Source organism: Fukomys damarensis, unplaced genomic scaffold, assembly GCF_012274545.1.
Source record: "Fukomys damarensis isolate Sample0158 unplaced genomic scaffold, DMR_v1.0_HiC HiC_scaffold_39, whole genome shotgun sequence".
Classification (NCBI taxonomy): Eukaryota; Metazoa; Chordata; class Mammalia; order Rodentia; family Bathyergidae; genus Fukomys; species Fukomys damarensis.
Window position 1 is genome coordinate 63,741,092 of NW_022900951.1, and position 21,603 is coordinate 63,762,694.

The 21,603-nt window shown below is 34.5% G+C and overlaps 1 protein-coding gene across 1 annotated transcript in view; it reads left to right on the top strand.

Moving 5' to 3' along the window:
• Sh3bgrl (SH3 domain binding glutamate rich protein like) overlaps positions 1 to 18,730 on the top strand; it is a 45,961-nt gene extending 27,231 nt beyond the window's left edge. Inside the window, exons 2-4 of the mRNA XM_010612857.3 lie at positions 3,310 to 3,495; positions 12,051 to 12,131; positions 17,683 to 18,730. Of these exons, the coding sequence (XP_010611159.1) occupies positions 3,310 to 3,495; positions 12,051 to 12,131; positions 17,683 to 17,715 (300 nt within the window). The 3' untranslated portion in view covers positions 17,716 to 18,730. The remainder of the gene's footprint in view (positions 1 to 3,309; positions 3,496 to 12,050; positions 12,132 to 17,682) is intronic.
• Positions 18,731 to 21,603: the final 2,873 nt, after the last annotated feature.

Below are 21,603 nucleotides of genomic sequence, written 5' to 3' on the forward strand. Positions count from 1 at the left end.
TTTTCCTCTTAGCACTAATTCCTGTAGTCACCTGTGATCACAAGCCAGTGACACTGTTGTGGCCACACTTTGCAGTGTTCTTAATTTTGCTCTTTAATTGTTCAAATACATGAAAATAGATTTGAAGGGACATGACTATTTTTTTGGAAAGTCAATGTAATTCATACAAATCATTGCTTATTCATGTTACCTTTTCTTACCAAATCGTAAACTTCTAGGGGGAGGGGGATGCTTTTATTGCTCCAGGAATGTTTGTTCATGATTCGAGCTCAAGTGAAAAAAAAAAAAAGTGGAATCATCTAAGAAATTTTTCTCCCTGGTATATAAAACTCATTAAATAATCAACAGGTTTTCTTGTTTTAACTTTAGGCCAGACTTTGAAATCCAAAGAACAGAAAAAATATGTGTTATGAGCCTCATTTGTGCCTAACAAGACTTCATGGTAGTACATTATTTTGTTGTTCGGTACTTTAGGGTTTAAGTGGTGCTTTTTACCTTGGCAGAGCCTAGGAAAATGTGTGATTTGAAGCATGTTCCTTAATCAGTCTGAGCGTTAGTTTTTTTTTTTTTTTTCCTCTGGAGTGAAAATACTAACAGCTACCTCATAAGACTATTATGAGAACTAAATAACATAGCAGCTTGGAGAATTTAAAACAAGATCCTGGGATCAATCGGTATTACATATCTATTTTGTGTGCAGCCTTGGTGAACAATGTAAGAGGAGAAAAAAGCAAAATATATAGCCCCCTACATCCAGGTGGATCATCAACTAACAGAGGAAATGTAACTTCAACTCGTGAAACAAATTAGCAAACATTGTCACCAATAGTCCTCCTTTATCTATGGTATCCGTTGTCTGTGGTCACCTGTGGTACAAAATATAATGGAAATTAACGGAAGCAAATGATTTATAAGTTTTCCATTACTATTCTGAGTAGTAGTGCGATAAAATCTCAGGCCATCCAGTTCATCCCATTAGGGATGTGAATCATCCCTTTTTCCAGCATATACAATGAATATTCTATATGTACCATGCACTGTGTGGCAGGAGGGAGGAAGGAAGGGAGGGAGAGAGAGAGAGAGAGAGAGAGAAGGAAGGAGGGAGGGACGAGGAGAGAGAGAACATCCACATAAAATTTATTATAGAATGTCATTGTTATTGCTGTTTTATTGTTACTGTTATTCATCTTTTACTGTGCCTAATTTATAAGTTAAACTTTATTACTGGTATGTGTGTACAGAAAAATAATGTAGGATTTGATACTATCCACAATTTCAATCATCCACGGGGGCCTTGGAACATATCCCCTGTGGAGAAACTTTTATTGTTTGATTAGCATGGTCTCGCCGGTCTGAACCAGAGTGTACATGCATGACTGTCCCATCAGGCATCTTGTACCACTGGTGGTAAGAATGAATCTAACCAAATTTAAAAGATTAATTTTATTGGTACTCTTTTGATATACATAATGATCACACTCATCATAGGGAATTTGTACCTGTACATATCTTTATTCTTCTTTTTTGACCCCCCCCCCGCAACCCTTCTTCCTCTCCTCTAGTTTTAATTTTTGAAGAATCTCCATACTGATTTGTACATTGTTTGTACAAATTTACCCTCTCACCAATAACGGAAAGGGTTTCTTTTCACCCATAGCCTCACAAGCATTTGTTATTGGCTGGTTTCTTGATGATAGCCATTCTTTCTGGAGTAAGATGGAGTCTCAGTGTTATTTCAATTTGAATTTCTCGACTGAAGAGTGATGTTGAACATTTTTTTCATATATTTATTTGCTGTTTGTACTTCATCTGAGAAGTGTCTGTTTATTTTAGATGCCCATTTTTTGGATTGGGTTGTTAAAACTTGGGGGAGGTCTGATTTTTTGAGTTATTTACTCATAAAATTAATAAAAATCCACTGAATGGGACAAACATGCAAGTACCACTGGTGGATCAAGCCACCAGGCAGTGAGACATACAAACTATAGCCCTATTATGAATGTGTTAAGGTTTACTTTGGCTCACAGTTTGTAGAGGTTTCAGTCCATAATTGGCTGGCTCCAAGACAGGGCGTCCTGGCAGAGGGCATTGCAAAGGAGAAACAGTCAAGTCAATCCATGGCAAAGTAGTCTAATCAGCAAGCAACACAGCAGTGAAGCAGCAGCCTGTCCTTTCCTTTTATCCCTTCCAGGCTTCCTGCCTTTGGATGGTGCTACCCACACCCAAGGTAGGGCAACCTTAATCCCAGCATCACACCCTTAATCTCAGCATCACACACTTAATCTCAGCATCACACACCTCCAGAAAACCCCACCTATGACTGCATGAGGCTTTGGGAGGACATCTAGATACAAGCCATAACAGAACATGTATGCAGGTGTGTGTTGGAGGTGTAAATCCAGAAGGAGCATGACTGTGATTTTCATTGTTTGAATTTTGATTCTCATTAGCAGGCCTGCTTCCTTATATATATATTTTGATGCTTCTGTCTAGTGTGTCCTTTTACTATAACTATGAATAAATTTCTTACTAATTTGTTCCTTTTGGCTCAGAAATATGAAGTAATCCTTTTAAATATGGGTAAATTACTATGTATAGATATGTGAACTCAGGTTTTCAAACACATACATATGAAAAGAAAAATCATATTATTTTACTATTTTCAAAGCCGTCTCTCAGGCATAATATTAATCAAAGAAAAAAAGACAGCAGAAGCACCTAAAAACATATCTTAGCAGCACTTGTTAAGGGCTAATGAGTGGTAGAGGTGTGTTCCAAGTTTAGTTACAGGCAAGCTTAGTCTTCTCATTCAGTTTCTGTGCTGAACAATGAAAACTGAGACTTGAGTGAATTCGAGCTTTGTGTTGCTCTAGAGCAAAAATTCATCTCTGATGTCTGTGTTTTTAACAATGGTAAGTCATTTGGAAAGAGTTTGAACAAGAACTGAAACTGAGGCTTGTAAATCACCATAGCTTCCTCTGCATATACTTTTGAATTAACTATACTTCTATTTGTTATGGATATGCATCAGCTAACCTTGCTTCGATATTACTAGGTAGGGGTATTTTCAGTGAAAAAAAAAGAAAAAAATTGATTAAAAGGACCTATAGTCTATTCTTCAACCCACTTGTGAACCAGACAATAATAAAGAAGAATAATCATATCTATTTTGAAACCACAAGTTTTGATATGTGTTTGCATTCATTTCTGTTAGCTTACAAACACTGACTTTTGCTGAATTTGAAAAATAAAAATTACAAAAGCTATTTGTTCAGCTATATGATTTCTTGTCCTTTGGGTCTTTCTTAGATTAAGAAGAAACAGCAAGATGTTCTTGGTTTCTTAGAAGCCAACAAAATAGGTTTTGAAGAAAAAGATATCGCAGCCAATGAAGAGAATCGGAAATGGATGAGAGAAAATGTACCCGAAAACAGTCGACCAGCCACAGGGTACCCTTTGCCACCTCAGATTTTCAATGAAAGCCAGTACCGAGGGGTAAGGAAATAATTTTCATCCTTGTTTCCTCAACAGATTCCCCTAAATCTGTCCTATTTTTACCCTGACCCACAAACTTGGACATAGTCATTTTTCCTCTATTCAGATTTGCTCACTGCTCCCACCCTAAGCAGCTGTCAATTTCCTTGTTTGCTATTGATTACTCAGGGTTTTTATCTTCACAATTCTGCTCTATTAATTTATATCTATCAAGGAATCTGTTTTTTTCTGTATTTTTCACTTTATTGGAGTACAAATTTTCTACATAGTTACAAATTATTTTCAGGATTTTGGCCATGTCTGTTGTGATTTTTCCCTTTCTTGTTCCTGGTTACATTGGTATGGATCTTTTTCCTGTTTTTGGTAAGATTGGCTAAGGGTTTATTTTCTTCATTATTTGAAAGAAGCAGCTTATCAGTTGATAAAGACCTTATTGATAAATCTAAATTTCATTAATTTTTGCTCAGATCTTTGTAATATCCTTCCTTGTACTTGGTTTGGTTTTGCATACTTTATGTTTTTATACAATCTATTCATGCACCATTAGGTTATTTGTTCTAACTCGCTCTGCTTTTCTGATGTGGGAGTCCACAGCTATAAACATCACTCTTATGACTGCTTTTCTTGTATCTCATACATTCTGATCTTATATTATATCAATATTATTATTTGATTCTAAGAACTGTGTACTTCCTTGAATTTTTCTGACCTACTCATTATTCAAGATTGTATATTTAATTTTCAGAGGTTTGCATAATTTCTGTGGTTTCTTTTGCCATTGATTTATAATTTAATTGCACTATAATGTAATAATATTTATGGGAAAATTTCAGTTCTTGTTTAAGCATGCTTTATGGACTATTATGCAGTGTAATTTGGAGAAAGTTTCATGTGTTGCTGATAAGAATATATATTCTGTTGTTGGGTGGAACAAGACATTTATTCAGTGTAGTGTCATGGTTCATATTTGATATTTCTTTTTTGAATTTATGACTAGTTGATCTGTCATAATGGCACATGGATAAATCCCACTATAATTGTGTTAGTGTTTATAATATATTTTATGACCAGTGGTGTTTGTTTCATGAAATTGAGTGTATTTGTGTTTGGTGCATATATATTTATAATTTTTTTTCCTGTTGAACTGTTCCCTTAACCAAGAGGTACTGACCTTGTTTGCCTTTTCTGGTCATTTTTGGCCTGAAGTGTACTTTGTCTGAAACTAGTGTGTTGGGGTTTCCATTGTATGGAATATTGTTTTCCATCCTCTGCTCTTTAGTCTGTGAAGTTTTTTTTGTACTAAATGTGATTTATTGTACACAGCATGCCATTGGGTATTGTTTTTGATACAATTTGCCAATATGTCTCTTTTGATTGGGTAGTTAAGATCATTCATGCTGAGAATTAATACTGGAAGGTATTGACATATTCTTGTCATTGCATTATTTTTTGTTGTGGATTCTTTTTCTTCCAAATTGCTGACCATGGCGGATATATTCATTCCTTAGATATTCGACATTTTTAGCTTCATTGTTTCTAGGATATCCTGGAGAAGATTTTGGATTACTGGTTTGGTGGTCCTGCATTTCTTAAGGTGCTCTTTGTCATGGAAAGATGTGATTTCTCCATTAATTTTGAAAAATTGATTTGACAGATTATTAGTGTGAGTTGGAAGGTTCCTGTGTTTTTTTGTTTGTTTGTTTGTTTTGTTTTGAGCCAGGGTCTCACTATATAGTTGAGACTGACCTGGAACTCACTATGTAGGCCAGGCTGGTCTCGAACTCGCAGCAATCCTCCTGCCTCAGCCTCCCAAGTGCTGGTACAGGCATGCACCACCATGCCAACTGGTTTCCTGTGTTTCAATGCTTGAAATGCTACTCTCCAAGCTCTCCTGGCCTATAAGATTTGTGTCGAGAATTCTGCCATAATTCTCATGGGTTTACCTTTATATGTGATTCGTTGCTTTTCTCTACTTTTAAAATTCTGTCCTTGTGTTGAACTTCTGGAATTTTGACTCATATGTCACTTTCATTAATTTGGGAACACAAGGATGCATTTAATTGGCCCAGCATCTAATACTCTGGAAATGAAACATAGTCACGTTGATGACACAATGACAAAGCAGATATTGGTATAATGTAATAATTAATAGCAACAACTATACCATCCTTAAACTATCAACAATAATAAAGTCAAAGACAAATTCGATATTGCCATACCATAAGAATCGATGAAATATACCACTGAACAAAATTTAACAATAGAAAAGAGATCTGTAATTATAATATAGAAACAAGAAAAACCAAATATAGTAAGTCCTCAACTTACAAATGAGTGCCAATCCTGGAGAACATTTGTAAGTCTAACAGAGTGAGTCTTATATACCTTTGACACAAATATACAATCCATATTGCTTAGTACTTCCTGGCAGTTCCGTCCACATCACTACTGCTTTTCCTCTTGTTTCCACTCTGGGCTCTGATTGAGCTCTGTCCTACTGTATACTATTGCACTGTACAGTAAACACATGGCAACACATCGGTGACAATATCCAACAGACGTGTGAGCTAGTACCACAATTTGTTTGCATCTACGAATGCTTGCAATGTGAGGTCCATTCATATATCTGAAAGTTTGCAAGTCAAACATTCCTAAGTTGGGAACTCACTGTATTGACATACAGTAAGAACTATACTACCATTAACAATAGAAAAGAATTAAACAATAATAGTGTAGAATCAACTAGGTAAAATTAATAAAACTAGCGTTTGAATGTTTTCTTCCTAGTTTCTGTGTCCCTTTGTGCATGCCAAGTCAGGGTTTTCTGTTCCTTGCTTTATGTCCTGTGGGATTGTGAGGTATCCACTGTAGTTCCAGAGCCCTCTTTCTGTACATGCCACATTGTGGCAACCGTCTGAGCTGAGGCATATCCCTGATCACATTGGCAGATAAAGAAAGCAGACAGACCCCTGAACTCTGTGATGGATACAAGTCCTAGGGTCGGGAAGAACATCAAGCAGTCTGCTGGACTTTTTGCCATCACTTCTAGACTCAGCCCCCTCTAAAAGCCGCACATGACCAGCCTAGCTTCTCAGGTCAGAGGGCAGGAACACTGTGTCCTTTCCAGCTTGAGCTTCAACTTCTCAGGGAGTATATACTTAGCCCACACCCTATCTATGATTGTCTGTCGTGGCCATCTCCCACCCAGTCACTATGGTAAGATAACCCCAGAAACTTTGAAGTATAGTTGTTTTCTAGCTATTCTATAGCTGTCTTAAACAATTATCCCCTTCCCCAATTGCTCTTGATTAAACTCAGATATGGTGGGCCCTGCACTGAATTGGCTCACTAGCTCTAGCCTGTCGTGTGGAAGGAATCACTTTCAGAATAAAATCCCGTGTTGTTTTTGAAGTTCACACTAACGGTGGGCTTTTATTGGTACTAGCACTGCTGGCCTGGCTTGATGTTTCTTTCTGAAGCCACCAAACCTCTATGAGCTTACTTTGTGTTAGTAGAGACAGGGCCCCTCCCAGGAAGACACGATTAGCTTCCCAGGCTCCTTTTTCTCTGCATTATTTTCTTTTCTCTGTATTATTCTTTTCTCTGCATTATTTCATTCTTTTCTCTGCATTATTCTCCATTGTCAGGATTCTTTCCCATCAGATTCCTCCCGATTCCTAGACATATAATTCCTTTTTTGTCTTCACAAAATTGCTGTTTTCCAGGTGATTTGATTCCAGGTTCCAGAGATGCTATATTTGAAATATGGCTTAGAATCTTATTTCCTGAGTGGAACATAATAGAAAGTACTAGCCTGCCTATATTATTTGAGGCTCAGCTATAGAAGATACAAAATTTGTAAGAATAACAAAGAAGCTTATGCTATGTATATGAGGAAGTGAAATACATTTTCGTAAAATGATAACATACTAATAGTATATGGTGAAATATATTCTAGATTAATGATATTGGAATGTCCTAGATGCAAATAAATTTTTCTTTTTTCTGAATGATAATTGCTATAGAAAATGAAAACTAAGCTATAGTCTGTTTTGTTTACCCATATATTTCTAACACCAAGAACAGTGCTTAGTATGTAGTATGTGCTCAATAAATATTTGTGGACTATGTGAATTTATTTGACTTAAATAAAAAATATGTTTTGTTCATTCAGATTCACAAATCTGTGTTTCCTGTGGATGGAGCTAATGAATGGTTATAGTATTTAATGATAAAATTCTTAAAATAGAAGCAACTATATAATTACATGATTGGACTTGAATCCAGTTGAAGACTCACTTTCTATCACATGAATCAGATGACTGACACAAGTTATTTTAGTTGTTCTGGGATTTAAAAAATACCTCCTATTTGACTCCTTGATTGTTTTAACTAGTATTTTGAGCTTATTTCCAAATGTGGAGTATAAATCTTGCTGTATATGATTTGACTACATTGATCTATCAGTCATCTACTTCAGTATAAAATTAGTGACTAATCTGAAAAAGTTGAAGTCAGAAATATCAAGGGTCAAATGTTGGTTACTAGAGACTGTATTTTTTTGTGAGTGATAGGAAGGCAGATACCAAAGTCAATTACTGCATTAAAAAAAAAAAAGGGTACAAAATTTTAGATCAATACGTATGTCAAGAATTCTACCGCACAGCATGGTGAGTGTAATTAATATATTGTATTTTTGATAAATGGCAATAGAATGGATGTAAAATATTCTAAGCACAGAAATGATTAGGTAATATAATATGTGTTATTCAGTTAGATTTGGCAATCTGACTATATGCATACATTGGCTTTGTAAATGCTTAGAATTTAATTTGCTAATGAAATCAGTAATAAATAAATTAAAAAATTAATAAAATTAGTGACTAGATCCAGTTAGTGTCACTTTGAATGGTTTATTCAAGGGAAGTAAAAAGATGCTTTGTTAATACTAATCTATGAGCTCAATTTTCTTAGGTTCTGCATGTGAATGAGAATATACAGTATGTATGTTTCTATGATTGGGATATTTCATTTAACTTAATATCTTTCAGGCTCGTGCATTTCACAAATGACAGAATTGCTTACTTTTTAGGGTTAAATACTATTGCATTGCCTTTATATATGGCATTTTACGTATCCATTCATCCATTAAAGGATACTTATTTATATTTCTTGGCTATTGTGAATAATAATGCTACCATGCAAATGGGAGTGCAGGTGTCTCTTCAATAGAATGATTTCATTTCCATTGGACATGGACTCATATATGAGATCGTTGGGTCATATAGTAAGTGGTTCCATTTTTAATGTTCTGAGGCACCTCCTTCTGTTTTAATGTTTAAGTCCATAATGTTCACAATAATTTACATTCCTGCCAGGAGTGCACAAGATGTTTTTAAAATTTTTCTACATCTTTGTGAGCACTTGTTATCTTGAGAAACGCTCATTTTTTATGTACAGTCTCTTCTTTTGGAGCATATCTATTCTAAACTTTTGGCTCAATTTTTAATTGGTTACGTCTCATTTACCTTTCAATTGCATTTTTTCAGAATAGCTTTCCCTACTCCTTTTTCTGCCTTTAACCTGTCACAATCAGTTTGGTTATATACACAAATACATATATTCTCTTTAGTGGGTAATTTTGTCTCATCTATATGCTATTTTTACCACATTCCCTAACACATGAATATATTCCTCATGTCGTTTTTAATTTAAATTTTTATTTGGTACCAGGGATCGAACTGAGGCCCTTGTGCTTGTGAGGCGGGTGGCAAAACCACTGAGCCAAATCCCCAGAAATTTAATGTTTTAATTTCAGCCCACAGAGTTAACTTTTTTTGGCTTACATTTTCCTATGAATTTTAACAGTCATGGATTGTGTAACCAGTGCCATAATCAAGATACAGAACCATTAAGAAACCTCTTTCATGTTATCCTTTATGGTTACACTCTGTACTCATCCTTAAACCTTGGCAAACACTGATCCTTTCCCATCAGTATAATTTTGTCTTTTTGCTAAGGTAGTATAAATGGATTCATATAGTGTTTAACTTTTTGAGACTGGCCTCTTTCAGCCAGTTTAATTTACTTGAGATCCGTACAAGTTACTGCATATGTCCATAATTTGTTCCTTTAATTGCCACATCACATAACACTATAAATATGTGTCACAGTTTAACTACTTTCATTGATAATTATTTTTATTTGTTCCAGATTTTGACAATTTTAACTATGGTTACTTTACTATGTTACTTTAAACATCCAGCTTTTATATGAACACCAACTTTCATTTCTCGCGGGTAAATACCAAAGAATCTGATTACTACATCATATGGTAATTATATTTTAAATTAATATGAAATTGCCTAAATGTTTCCAGATTGACTTGCCACTTTATATACATTTTATATATGTGAGTGTGTGTGTGTTTGTATGTGTATGTGTGTGCATTCCAGATACACAGTATCCTCTTTAGCTCTTGGTATTGTCAGTTTTGTTTCTTTCTTTCTCTTTACTACTGAGTACCCAGGACCTTGAATATGTTGGGTCAGTGCTGTGCCACTGAGCTATATCTACAGCCCTATTGTTTAAAAAAACAATGTCAAGATGTGTCCTGATATCACTTGGCAATTGTAATTTGCATTTGTTTAATGTCTAATGATATTGAACATGTATTCATGAGTATTTGCCATGTTTACAACCTGTTTAATTGTCTTTTTAGTTCTCAGTCACTTAATTGGGCTCTTTGTTTTTCATCTATTAGGTTTTGTGAGATTTATTTATTCTGGATGCAGGTTTTTTGCCATATACATGTTTTGCAGATACTTTCTTCCAATGTGTAACTCACTTTTAAAATTCTTAACTGTACTGTATCCCTAAAATGTACCAATAAATTCAATTGAGGCTGAAAAAAAATTCTTAACAGTTGTCGTAGTCTGGGTTTGCAAGGGAATGGATTTAATACAGGATATAATGGAAATTATATGATTATTTTAAAATAATCACCCAAAAAGCCTAATGCAGAAGAATGCAGGAGATATGTCTACACACTAGAGAGCCAAAGACAAGGGCCTGGATCCCATGGCAGTGTCCCGATTAACTCCAGGTAATGGCCTAGAGCCCAAGGCAATGTCCTTCACAAGTCTAGCCAGAGGCATAGAACCCACAGTAATATCTCATGCAAGTCCACATCAAGAATCTGTACTGGGAAGGCCCAAAGGGCAGTGGTTGATTCTAGAAGGGCTTCAATGGTGGGGTGCCACCAGGCTGAGGGATCTGCACTGGAGCCAGGAAGTATTGCTCAAGGCAAAGACCAGAACTCCCCTGATGACAGCAACAGCCATCCCTGGTGACAGCGAGGACTCCAGTTCCTCTGACAATGAGAACAGCTGAGTTTGTATCAGCAAAACCACCATGGCAAGCCTCTCCAGGAAAATCAACAGCATACAATCTTCCCCTCCAGTTCTCCTTTTATGCTCTTGGCAACAATTCTCAGGTGGGGCATCCATGCCCAGCACCATACTGACTCATTTCAGCTGGGCATTCCAAGTTGACCATTACTTAATCCGCCACAACAGTGTCCTCCACAAAGCAAATTTTCTTTTTATTGTGCGCTGAAAGAAAGTAAGTATGAAGGAAATAACCATTCTGATATTTTTGGGGGAGTAGGATTCAAATTTTAGGGATCATAATCAGCTTGAGAGGCTCTGAACATTTTATCTTCATATCCTCAAAGTGCCAAGAAAAGAAAAAGTGTTCCAAAAAAACGCTATAATTGATAATCTGTTGGGAAGACATTCTCTAGGGAAATCACAATTCACAAGGTTTTTCAACTTTAACAAATCAGCCAAAATGTCGAGCTTCTTTCTCTGTTGAAAAAAAACAAACAAATTAAGTACAGGTGTAGGCAATGCCAATCTATAAAATTTTGTTCATGATTGTTTGCAAGTGACAAACTTAGGTAAGTCTATTTGTTAGTTTTGTAGTAGGTTTGGTGCTTTAGAGGATGACAGTGGGAAGCCTACACAAATTCAGTTGTGTAAGGTTTCTCTTGGATTCCAAATATTGAAACCTCTCCAGTGGTTTGGTTGCTCTTTTGGTCATATTTCATGAACATCTCATTCTGTTGTTCAAAACATGGCACAGACTCACCATTCTTCTGGCTTTGGTTGTATAAATTAATACATGGTCTACTGTAGAATATGAGCAAATCTGTATCTAAATAAATAATAAAAGAAATGCAGGGAACCGGAACAACAGTTCACCAGTAGAAATCAGTGGTCTCTTACTGGGAAATAGTTGGCAGCAGTGAGTAGTGGAGAAAGCACCAAGCAGATGTAAATGCAGTGTGATATGGAGCAAATCTTTTTGCCATTTCATAGTAAAATAGCATACCTTCTAACCCACATTAAATGCCATCCAGGGGCCTTGTCTTTTAACAACTCCTTCCAGAATTCTGGGATTCTTGAAGGTAGCCTGTTTTCCCTCAGTGAGACAACCCATCCTGTTCTTTGTTGGCTCCACATTCCTAACGTTTTGGCCTTCTTTTCATCAAGGACTATGATGCCTTCTTTGAAGCCCGAGAAAATAATGCAGTGTATGCCTTTTTAGGCTTGAAGGCACCACCTGGTTCAAAGGTATGATTCTTTTTTTTTCCACCTCGCTTTATAAATCATTTTATTGCTGTTAGGTTTTTAAAACAGTAAAATCTCTACCTTTATTAAATATTCAGATTAAGTCAAGGGCAGCACATCATAACTAATAGTCCTCTTCTGCATACATTTTATCCTAAGCAGGGCAGACATATGTGCATAATCAAACAATAAAGTTATAACATGTGTGTGTAGGAATTAAGTGGTAGTTGACCTGACTTCATCAGGTAATACAGTCAATATTACATTTTCACAAGTAATTTGCAGCATTAAAGACTACTATTCCAGTTATGCATAGTTCTGGATAACAAGCATCTTACAACATTTGCTGTCTCTGTGTGAGAGCAAATGATAGATTCATCCATTCAAATTAGCTAAGAGCATTTTGAGTTACAAACTGGTCACTAAATTGCTAAATAACCTGGGGAATATTTGCTATCAGTAGAAATTAAATTTCCAAGTGGAAGTATTCCCAGGGGGGAACCAATAAAAGAAAGAAAGCAAAAATGAAATTGAGTATTTAATGAAATGTCTTACAACTGGGTTTAAATATGCCTTTACCTTTTAGAATTTATCTCAGTCTGGGCATGGTGGTGCACACCTGTAATCACAGCACTCAATAGTCTGAGGTAGGAGGATCACTTCAAGTTAGAGACAAGCCTCAGCTGCATAGTGAGCTCAAGGCGAGCCTGGACTACATAGCAAGACCCTGTCTCAAAAAAACAAAACAAAATAAAAAGTAGATCTTTTCCACACAAGCTGACTTAATCAAAATGTGTGTTCCCTGCTATATTATATGCTGTTAACATCTGATTTTATGTTAAATAGATTATTCAAATTCTACCTCCTGTGTTTTCACTAGATGCAATGTGCTAACGTTGTCACTATGAAATTGTTTTTTTGACAAACTTTCTTTTTCCCAGGATAAAATGTTATATTTTAGGTTTTGTATAATTTGTGTTACAAGAAAATTTAGATAAGGCACCTTTGGTTAAATGAGCTAATAAGATCGAAATTAAGTCACTGAGTTTAGTGCAGATTTTAGGAGGTATGAAAGAAATAATCTAAATAATCTAGAAAATCTGTTACCTGTGGCCGATGACTCCCTTTGAGTTAAAATTGGAATTCGAACATTCATTTATTCATTCATAAACAACTTATTGAGTGTCAAGCATTAACATTAATGGTGGGAAAAATAATCAAATGTAGCATACTTGTTGCATTCTAAGTGTTTATAACCTTGAGATTTGTTTGCAAATAATTATTTAACAAATACAGCTATAAATAATGTTAATTTAAGACATACTGTGGTAAATTCTATAAGATATTGTAAAGACTTGTAGAAATTTGGAAGAACTAATCATAAATTCCTACTAAGGCAATTGTAAAAGCTTTCACAGAGGAGTGGCATTGGAGCTGTTGGGGAGACTTAAAAAGTAATGCTAAGGTATGTTTCACAGAGACAGCAGCAGAAACCACTGCATTGGGGGGTCGCTCTACATAATGATATTTAGGAGCAGAGTGTAATACAATGTAACTTCAGAACAGAAGACATTAATAGAGGAGGTTAAATTAGCTAGCTAGGCTGGAACCAGATTATGATTGCTGTCCTGGATAGTTTTAACTATATTCTACAGAAATGCAGAAGCCACGATGGAGAATAGGGAAAAACGATACGATTTCAGTATTTTAAGATGTGATTTAATCTGAAAGAACAGTGGACATTATGAAGGATTGGACAAAGGGGAGCTGATAGATCGAGCTAACCAGATGGGTCTGGAAATGACAATGGACATGTAGAATGGATTGATAAGTAATGATTCATTTTTAATGATAATATTTAATATGTTTTTTCCAAGACTAAAGGTAATAAATTTGATGTTGATATTATGTTTGTATTGTTCAGCTCAATTTTCAGTTTTCCCCCTTTAATGGGACATTAAGCTGAGAAAAAAGAACTAGCTAAATAAAATAAATCAAATAAGAAATGCACCTGTAAAATCCACATTGAAAAAGTATATTGATGGTAAAAGAAATGTGGTAAAATGAAATACAATTTTAATCTGTGAGATTAACAAAAATGAAATAAAATAATTCTTGGTGCTAAAAAGAGTACATTGAAACATAAGGACCAAATACAATACTGAGTATAGTATAAACTAGTACTCCATTTTTAAAGCAGAAGGGGAATTATGTATATGAACTTAAAAAAACATTTATATTTTTACTTACTTTCCTCTTGGGTATTACATTTTAATGAAAGAATCTATACATGAAACAAAGTCTTACTGATTAAAAACATGAATAAAATGTATTTTATAATCTTAAATTATAAATAAGTGAAATCTTTAACAGGAATGTCAGCTAAATGAACTTAATAGACAAAAATATAAATCAAAGTATTACGTATATTATGAACTTTGGAAAAAAATTAAATGTCCAACAATATGTTCAACAAAAAATAATTTATCCACTCAATGAATTCATAGTATTATGAAAGAATGATACACTATCCCAAACCTCCCTTATCAAAGGTCTCACTTTCTACAGTTTCAGTCACTCATGGTCAACTATGTTATGAGAATGTTTCTGTAAAATTCCAGGAATAAATAATACACTTTAAATTGCCATTTTGAGTAGTGTGATAAATTATCTCACCATCTTCCACCATCCTATCCAGGACATGAATCATTCTTTTGAACAGTTTATCTATTCTGGATATACTAACTGAATCATGGCAGTAGAAAGAGGACTACATTTACATAAATTTATCAGTATATTGTCATAATTGTTCGATCACTAGTTATCATTGTTAACCTCTTACTGTTCATAATTTATAAGTTAAAATTTACTGTAGATATGCTTGTACATGAAAAATCATAGCATATATATGGTTTTGTATTATCTGTAGTTTCAGGCATTCACTAGAAATATAGCCTGTATGGATAAGAAGGAAAGAGTGTAGTTTGTGAAAGAATGTATTAAAAATGAGATAGAGTTGTTTCTACAGGATACTTTTTCAATTATATTTAAAATTTATGCATTAAACAAAAAAGTCTGAAAGGAACCATAACCAATATACATGTTCTTCTTCCATTCTTTATTTTTAAAATAATTACAATGTGCAGTCATTACATTTAAAATTAATAAAAATGAATTCACTGCACAGCTTGATATTTAAAAGTAATCTGTAGCAAATATTTTCATAAAGCATGGAATATTTCTGTGGAAGTCTAATTTTTATGTGTTGTATAGTTGGTGCATTAAAAAGATAACGTAAAATTATTAATTACTCTATATTTGCAATGAAATAACATTTCTTATCGCTGGCATTGCTGCAGAGGTGATAATTTTGAGATATGAAATGAATTAATTGACACTTTTACTAAAACACAAACCTAATGATCTTCATTCTAAGAGGAAATTGACTTCTCTATAGAAGGCATGTTCAGTACTATGTTGAGGGAACAGGGGTTGCTGGTCAGAGACTTGTTCTTACTGGCTTCACTGGAAATAGGCCTCTTCTATGAGATTTAATGCAGTTTTCATTTTATTCACACTGTATCTCTAGGCTTTGTTTCAGTTACTAGACAAAAAGAGAGGGGGTGTGAGAAGAAAGAAGGAAAAAGGATGCATGTAGTGGCCAATGCGTTGAGGTACACACTTCCCATACATCTCATTTTATCCTTACATCATTCCTATGAGCTAAGTGTAATTAATGCCATTCTACAGTGGAGAAAAGTGATACTCAGATATTTGAGGTAATTTATCCAAAGTTACATAATAATTCAGTAGCTGAGCTAGAATTTGAAATTAGGATTACCTGACGCAAACCAATTTATAGAATTTATAGAATGATTTTTAAATTATGAGTAGAGGGGAGTATAACCTATATTGGTGCTTCTAAAATCTTCTGATTGATCAGATAAACCATGATTCTATAAATATTGACTGCTTACTTTCAAGTAATAATAAAGATTAAGATATATTTAAACATTTTATTAATAAAAGATAATTAGGAAAATAAATGGTTTATATATGATGAGTTCTATAGACAAATCACAAAGAATTGTATGTTTGTAGTAGTAATTTCTTTCATTAAGAAGGATACTGAATGCTATATAATTTATAATAAGTTATAGCAAAGATCTATTGGATGTGATTTAGGGAACCAGGCTGCTTCCAAAATTACAGATTACTTAGAAGTGTTGCATACTCATAGAAAGAAATACTTTATGTTAGGGATTATTTATGTTACAGTACAGCTGCTTCTTCAATTAAATAGGTTAAACATTTTGTGAGTCTTAGTATAAAATGTGTTTTATTGTGTGAGGGAATTGTTGTAGGTGTAGGTCTATTCCATAAAATGAAACAAATTTTGTAATGAAGGTATAAGATATATTTATTTTCATAGCCATATTTTATGTCAGCAACTTTAAAAAAGTTTAGAAATTCTCCTCTCCCTTCCTTTAATCTCATTTTGGAATATCTAGCTGCTTTTGACTCTTCCTAAGATTGCCACAATTCAATTACTGGCTGGTATTTAGAGTGTTAATATCTGGAACACTTGATTTCTACAACTCAAGTCTTGTGTTTCTTTTGCCAGACTCACTCTTACCACATATCTTTAGTTCACCAAACTATCCATAAAAATTACTATGTGTAAAGTATTATGTTGGGAGCCAAAGCACATAGGTAGTTCAGCATTCGAATCCTAGATTACTCACTATCCAAAGGAAAGAGACAACCTTATTTATTTTCCTGCCTATGGTCACGAAACATAAAAGCCACAATATTTTAATGAATAGCACATTCTCTTAACAATGTTAGTTAAACAAAATTCAACTTACTATAAACATTAGGTAACAATATTTACAATCTCTTGATTTTTGTAAAACATTACCTGAGAAAGAAAGTAGTTATTTTAAAATACCAATTTTACACTCTAAATCACTTGCATTTATGGAATAATTTCAAACCATTAATAATGATTAGACAGCCTTTCATTATGTGTCTTGTGTCAGCTTTCCTGTCACTGAGACACAACACTTGATCCCCACAATTTAAAGGAAGATAGATTTAATTTGGCTCAGGGATTCTGTATTCCAGTCTATGGTTAGCTGGCTCCAAGGCAGAAGCATCTCAGCAGAAAAGTGTGGCAGAGACAAGGTGCTTAGTTCATGGCAACAGAAAAGCATAGCAGGGGGACAGTGCAACAGAGGAACAGAAGAGGAACCATATTAGTACCTAAGGTAATTCCTCCATGATCCACTGAGAAACAAGGGGTGTGTTTTACTAATCTACTAGGCATTTCTTAATCCAATAAAGATGACATATCAGGATTCACAATCATATATTTTAGACAGTAGTTTCTATATTATAGTTTTTCTATTAAAATTTATGAGCACTTTTCTGGACTTAATTACTCTGCTTTTGAATATCTTTGTAATTTGGTCTTATATAATTGAAACAAAATACATGTAGAGGTCTGATTTGTGTTATTTATACTTAACTTGTTTTGTTCTTTTGTTTTCAGGAAGCAGAAGCCCAAGCAAATCAGCAAGCCTGAACCTAAAGCATTGTGCCTTAAGAATTCTGCCTTAAGCATCTTGAAAAATGAGTCCCTGTTGCTTTTATGAAATAAGTTTTTCAAATAGCAATATTATCTTGGTTTCAAAAGAAATTGGCTTAAAGTTGATTAGGTGATATTTTCTGTAAAATGAAAATGAATACATAATTAAAATATGAACATTATGTTGAGGCTAATGGGAGGTTATGATAAAATTTTAAATAAATATCATGGAATAGTATTATCTCCCAAGAAATTTTTTGTACCTTAATGATTTTTACAAAGAAGATGTCCTTCCTTTTTGATACTATAGCAACCTAAATGTTTCTGCAGCTCACCAGTACAAAATTGAGAGAGAGTGTGAGTGAATCTGTCTCTTGTTCCAAAATTGCCTCATTAGTTTTAGTGAACAAGAACATGTATGTTTTTTATATGAAATTGTGATCAAACAGTACTTGCAGATAATGAGTCTGATATGTGAAACATTGTAATTTTATATGGTAACTATAACATTCCCATTCTTTTGTAGAAGAAACTTCTGTGTACTGATTCACAAGCTTTCCAGAATTCTAAATGTAGTTTTTCATTGCACATGAAGTGATCAGATTACATGACCCACCCCATAAAAAGCAGTAGGTGCATTGTTAACAAGTTCTTTATGTAACTGCATTCTTAGGATGAAATTATGTTTCTGAGTTGCTTACTTCAGTGAAATATGCCTGTTTTGTCATGGAACTGGGATAGCAAGTAAAGTTAAAAGGGCATGCTTTTGAATAGAGCTCAGATTTTAATTAATTATTAAAAAGTATGTTGACACTTATTGCCCAAGATATGTTTTCCACAGGTTTTTACTAAAAGAAAACTTAGTGGCTTTCCCATTTTTAAGACAGATTGTGACTGTGCATGCCACTGTCTCTTGATAGTGGGCCTTTCTGTTTCACTTTAGTCATACCTTGTTTGAATATATTAATGCAAGCAGAGAGGATATTTTCTATGCCTCTATTCCATAAAAAAATACAAAATATCAAGTAAATGGATATGTTAATCAGTGTTCCATTGTTGTGACAAAGTACCAAAGGAACAGTTTAAAAGAAGAAACTATTTCATTTGGCTCATGGTTTCAGAGGTCCATGTAGCTTAGCATCACCACTGTGGGCCCGTAGCAAACAAAGTCACAATGGGGAGAGAATGGTAGAGCAAAGCTGCTCACTTCATGGTGGCATGTAAGCAAAGATAGCAAAAGCTCCCTTTTGCAACAAAGCACCTGCCCAAACCCATTATAATATGCATTCATCAGTAAGTTATTATAGGTTCAGCTGTTGATGAGGTTAGAGTCCCTGTCAGCCAGTCATTTTCAAAAGGCTTCACTTCCACTTATTACTGCCATAGGGATCAAACCTTCAATATATGAGTTCTTAAGGGACACTGCAGATACAAAACATAACAAGAGACATCTTTAACAATATTATTAAAGACTTCTAGAGAGGAGACATCATCTAAATCACTTAACTCACGAAAAAAGTTTTGTATTTTAGTTCCATACTACTTATTATTTCTAAAGACCAACACCTTTTTCTTTAGTTTATCCTGTTTCTTGTTTGCCAGTCTTCACTCTATAAAAATATAATGAAAATGTAGCTTTGTTTATTGATAATCAAATGATGTGATGCTTTAAAATAAAAAGTACTTTCAAAAACATGATTTATGTGTTCCTGGAATTTCTTAATATAATAGTAGCTTTAGATGAGTACTATCAATTTTAGAGCGTTTCATGCCCTGAATTTTGAAATATACACCGGAGACAAACAGACTGCTCCATTATTTTGTTTACAGAGATATGCCATAGAGAACTTCACCCAGCGTAATTGATAATAGATTCTGGAAAATGCTAAAAAAAATTAGCCAAAATTTTCTAAATTTTATTAAATGTTGCAGATCATACTTTTGGTGTCCTATGTGGGCATTTTTACTTTTATTTTTGTATCAAGCGATTTTACACTTTCAAAAATAGATGCAATGTGGGGCTGGGGATTTGGCTCAGTGGCACTGTGCCTGCCTTGCAAAAGCAAGGTCCTGAGTTCAATCCCTGGTACTGAAAAAAATGCAGTGAGAATGTTTATATATATTAATTATATCCTAAAATTAATGCTTGTAGATTTCAAGTAAGATTGGATTGAGCCCTCTTGAATGGAAATCTTTTAGCCTGTAACTACATACATGAATTGAAAATACGCTCTACCATTTCATGGGTCATATATTCATTCTTTTGGAGGTGTTCTTTGAAGTACAAAAGTTTTTAATTTTAAAAATCAATTTATATGTTTTTCTTTTGTTACTTATGGTTTTGCTAAAATAGAGAAAATTTTGCTTAATTCAAGGTCATTAAGATTTACTCCTAGTTTCCTCTAATACTTTGCCTTGTGATGTACACATACACACACGTATATGTATATGATTTACATTGAGTTTTTTTTCTGTATAGGATATAGGTAAGGATGCAAGTTCATTCGTTTTTTAGTACATGTTGGCAGTACAGTGGACCCTTGACTTATGAACTAGTTTGTTCCTGAGGGCTGTTTGTGACTGAACTTGTTCATTTGAAGTGTCAGGCTCCTGAACACAGCCTTCAAAACCTCTCTCCTACATACAGGCAGATCTCAGTGTCCCTAGAGAGCCATTGGCCCAGGATTTCTCAAACCCACAAAGGAACGATACTGGAAAGATATTAGAAAGGTTCCTTCCAGAACTCTTTAAGGATTAAATCTGTGTGTGAGACCATATGGAATCACAAGTGGCCAGCATTTGGGCCTTCAGTACTTTGTTCATAAGTTAAAACTAAACTTCCAATTGTAACCCAAGTTGTTCACATGTCAGGCTGGTAGTAACTTGAGGGTCCACTGTACATACAGTTTAGAGTTATCTTGGAGAGTAGGTGCATGTACATGGTACAGCTTGTTTCTTTTTTTAATCCCCTTTTCTCTTCCCCCTCCTAATTTCCTCCTTCAATTCCCCATTCCCCATTTTCATTCTTGTTGATATTATTAGCCTTGACATATTTATACCATATAATCTTTACATTCATTGAGGTTCTTGTATATACCATAACTTCATTGTACTTATTTCTCCTTATGTTCCCTGTCATCCCACGCCCTTGGTCTTTTGGACTCCTTCTCATTTGCAAAAGAGCCATTCCCTTGTCTCCTACAAGAATGCATCTTGTATTCTCTTTGTACTTTGTCTTACTCAAATGAGGGAACCATATGATGTTTAAGTGTGTGTGTGTCTGGTTTATTTCACTCAACATTATATTTTTCAAGTGCATCAATTTTCCTACAAATGACTTAAATTTGTCCTTTATAGCCAAGTGGTATTCTATTAAACATAGATACTGCATTCTCTTTATCCAAATCATATGGTGATAGATTCCAGGATTTAGCTATTATGAATTATGCTACTGTAAATATTAGTATGTGTGTATCACTATATTATGAAGTCTAAGCTCTTTGAGGAAGATATGTAGCATGAGGACAGCTGAGTCATACACAATTTCTGATTTTAGTTCTTTGACAAATATACATACTGATTTCTATAGGAGACCACCTTAAGATAGTGTTGAGCAGGCTTTGATTATATTCAATTATCTTAGTACAATTGGCTTATACTTATAATTCAGAACTGGTTTGAGGTTTAAGTGCACAGCTTTTTGGCTGCAGCTGGCATGCAGAAAGAACTCTGTGCCACGGGCCACTGGCCATGGCCAAGACTAACCCAAGTCAATGATTACTATGGAAACTGTATAGCTGATAACATCTGCAGCTGAAGACCCCATGATTCTTGTTCATCCTCTATAAAAAGTTAATATTAACCTAAGGGAAAGAACAAGTTCCC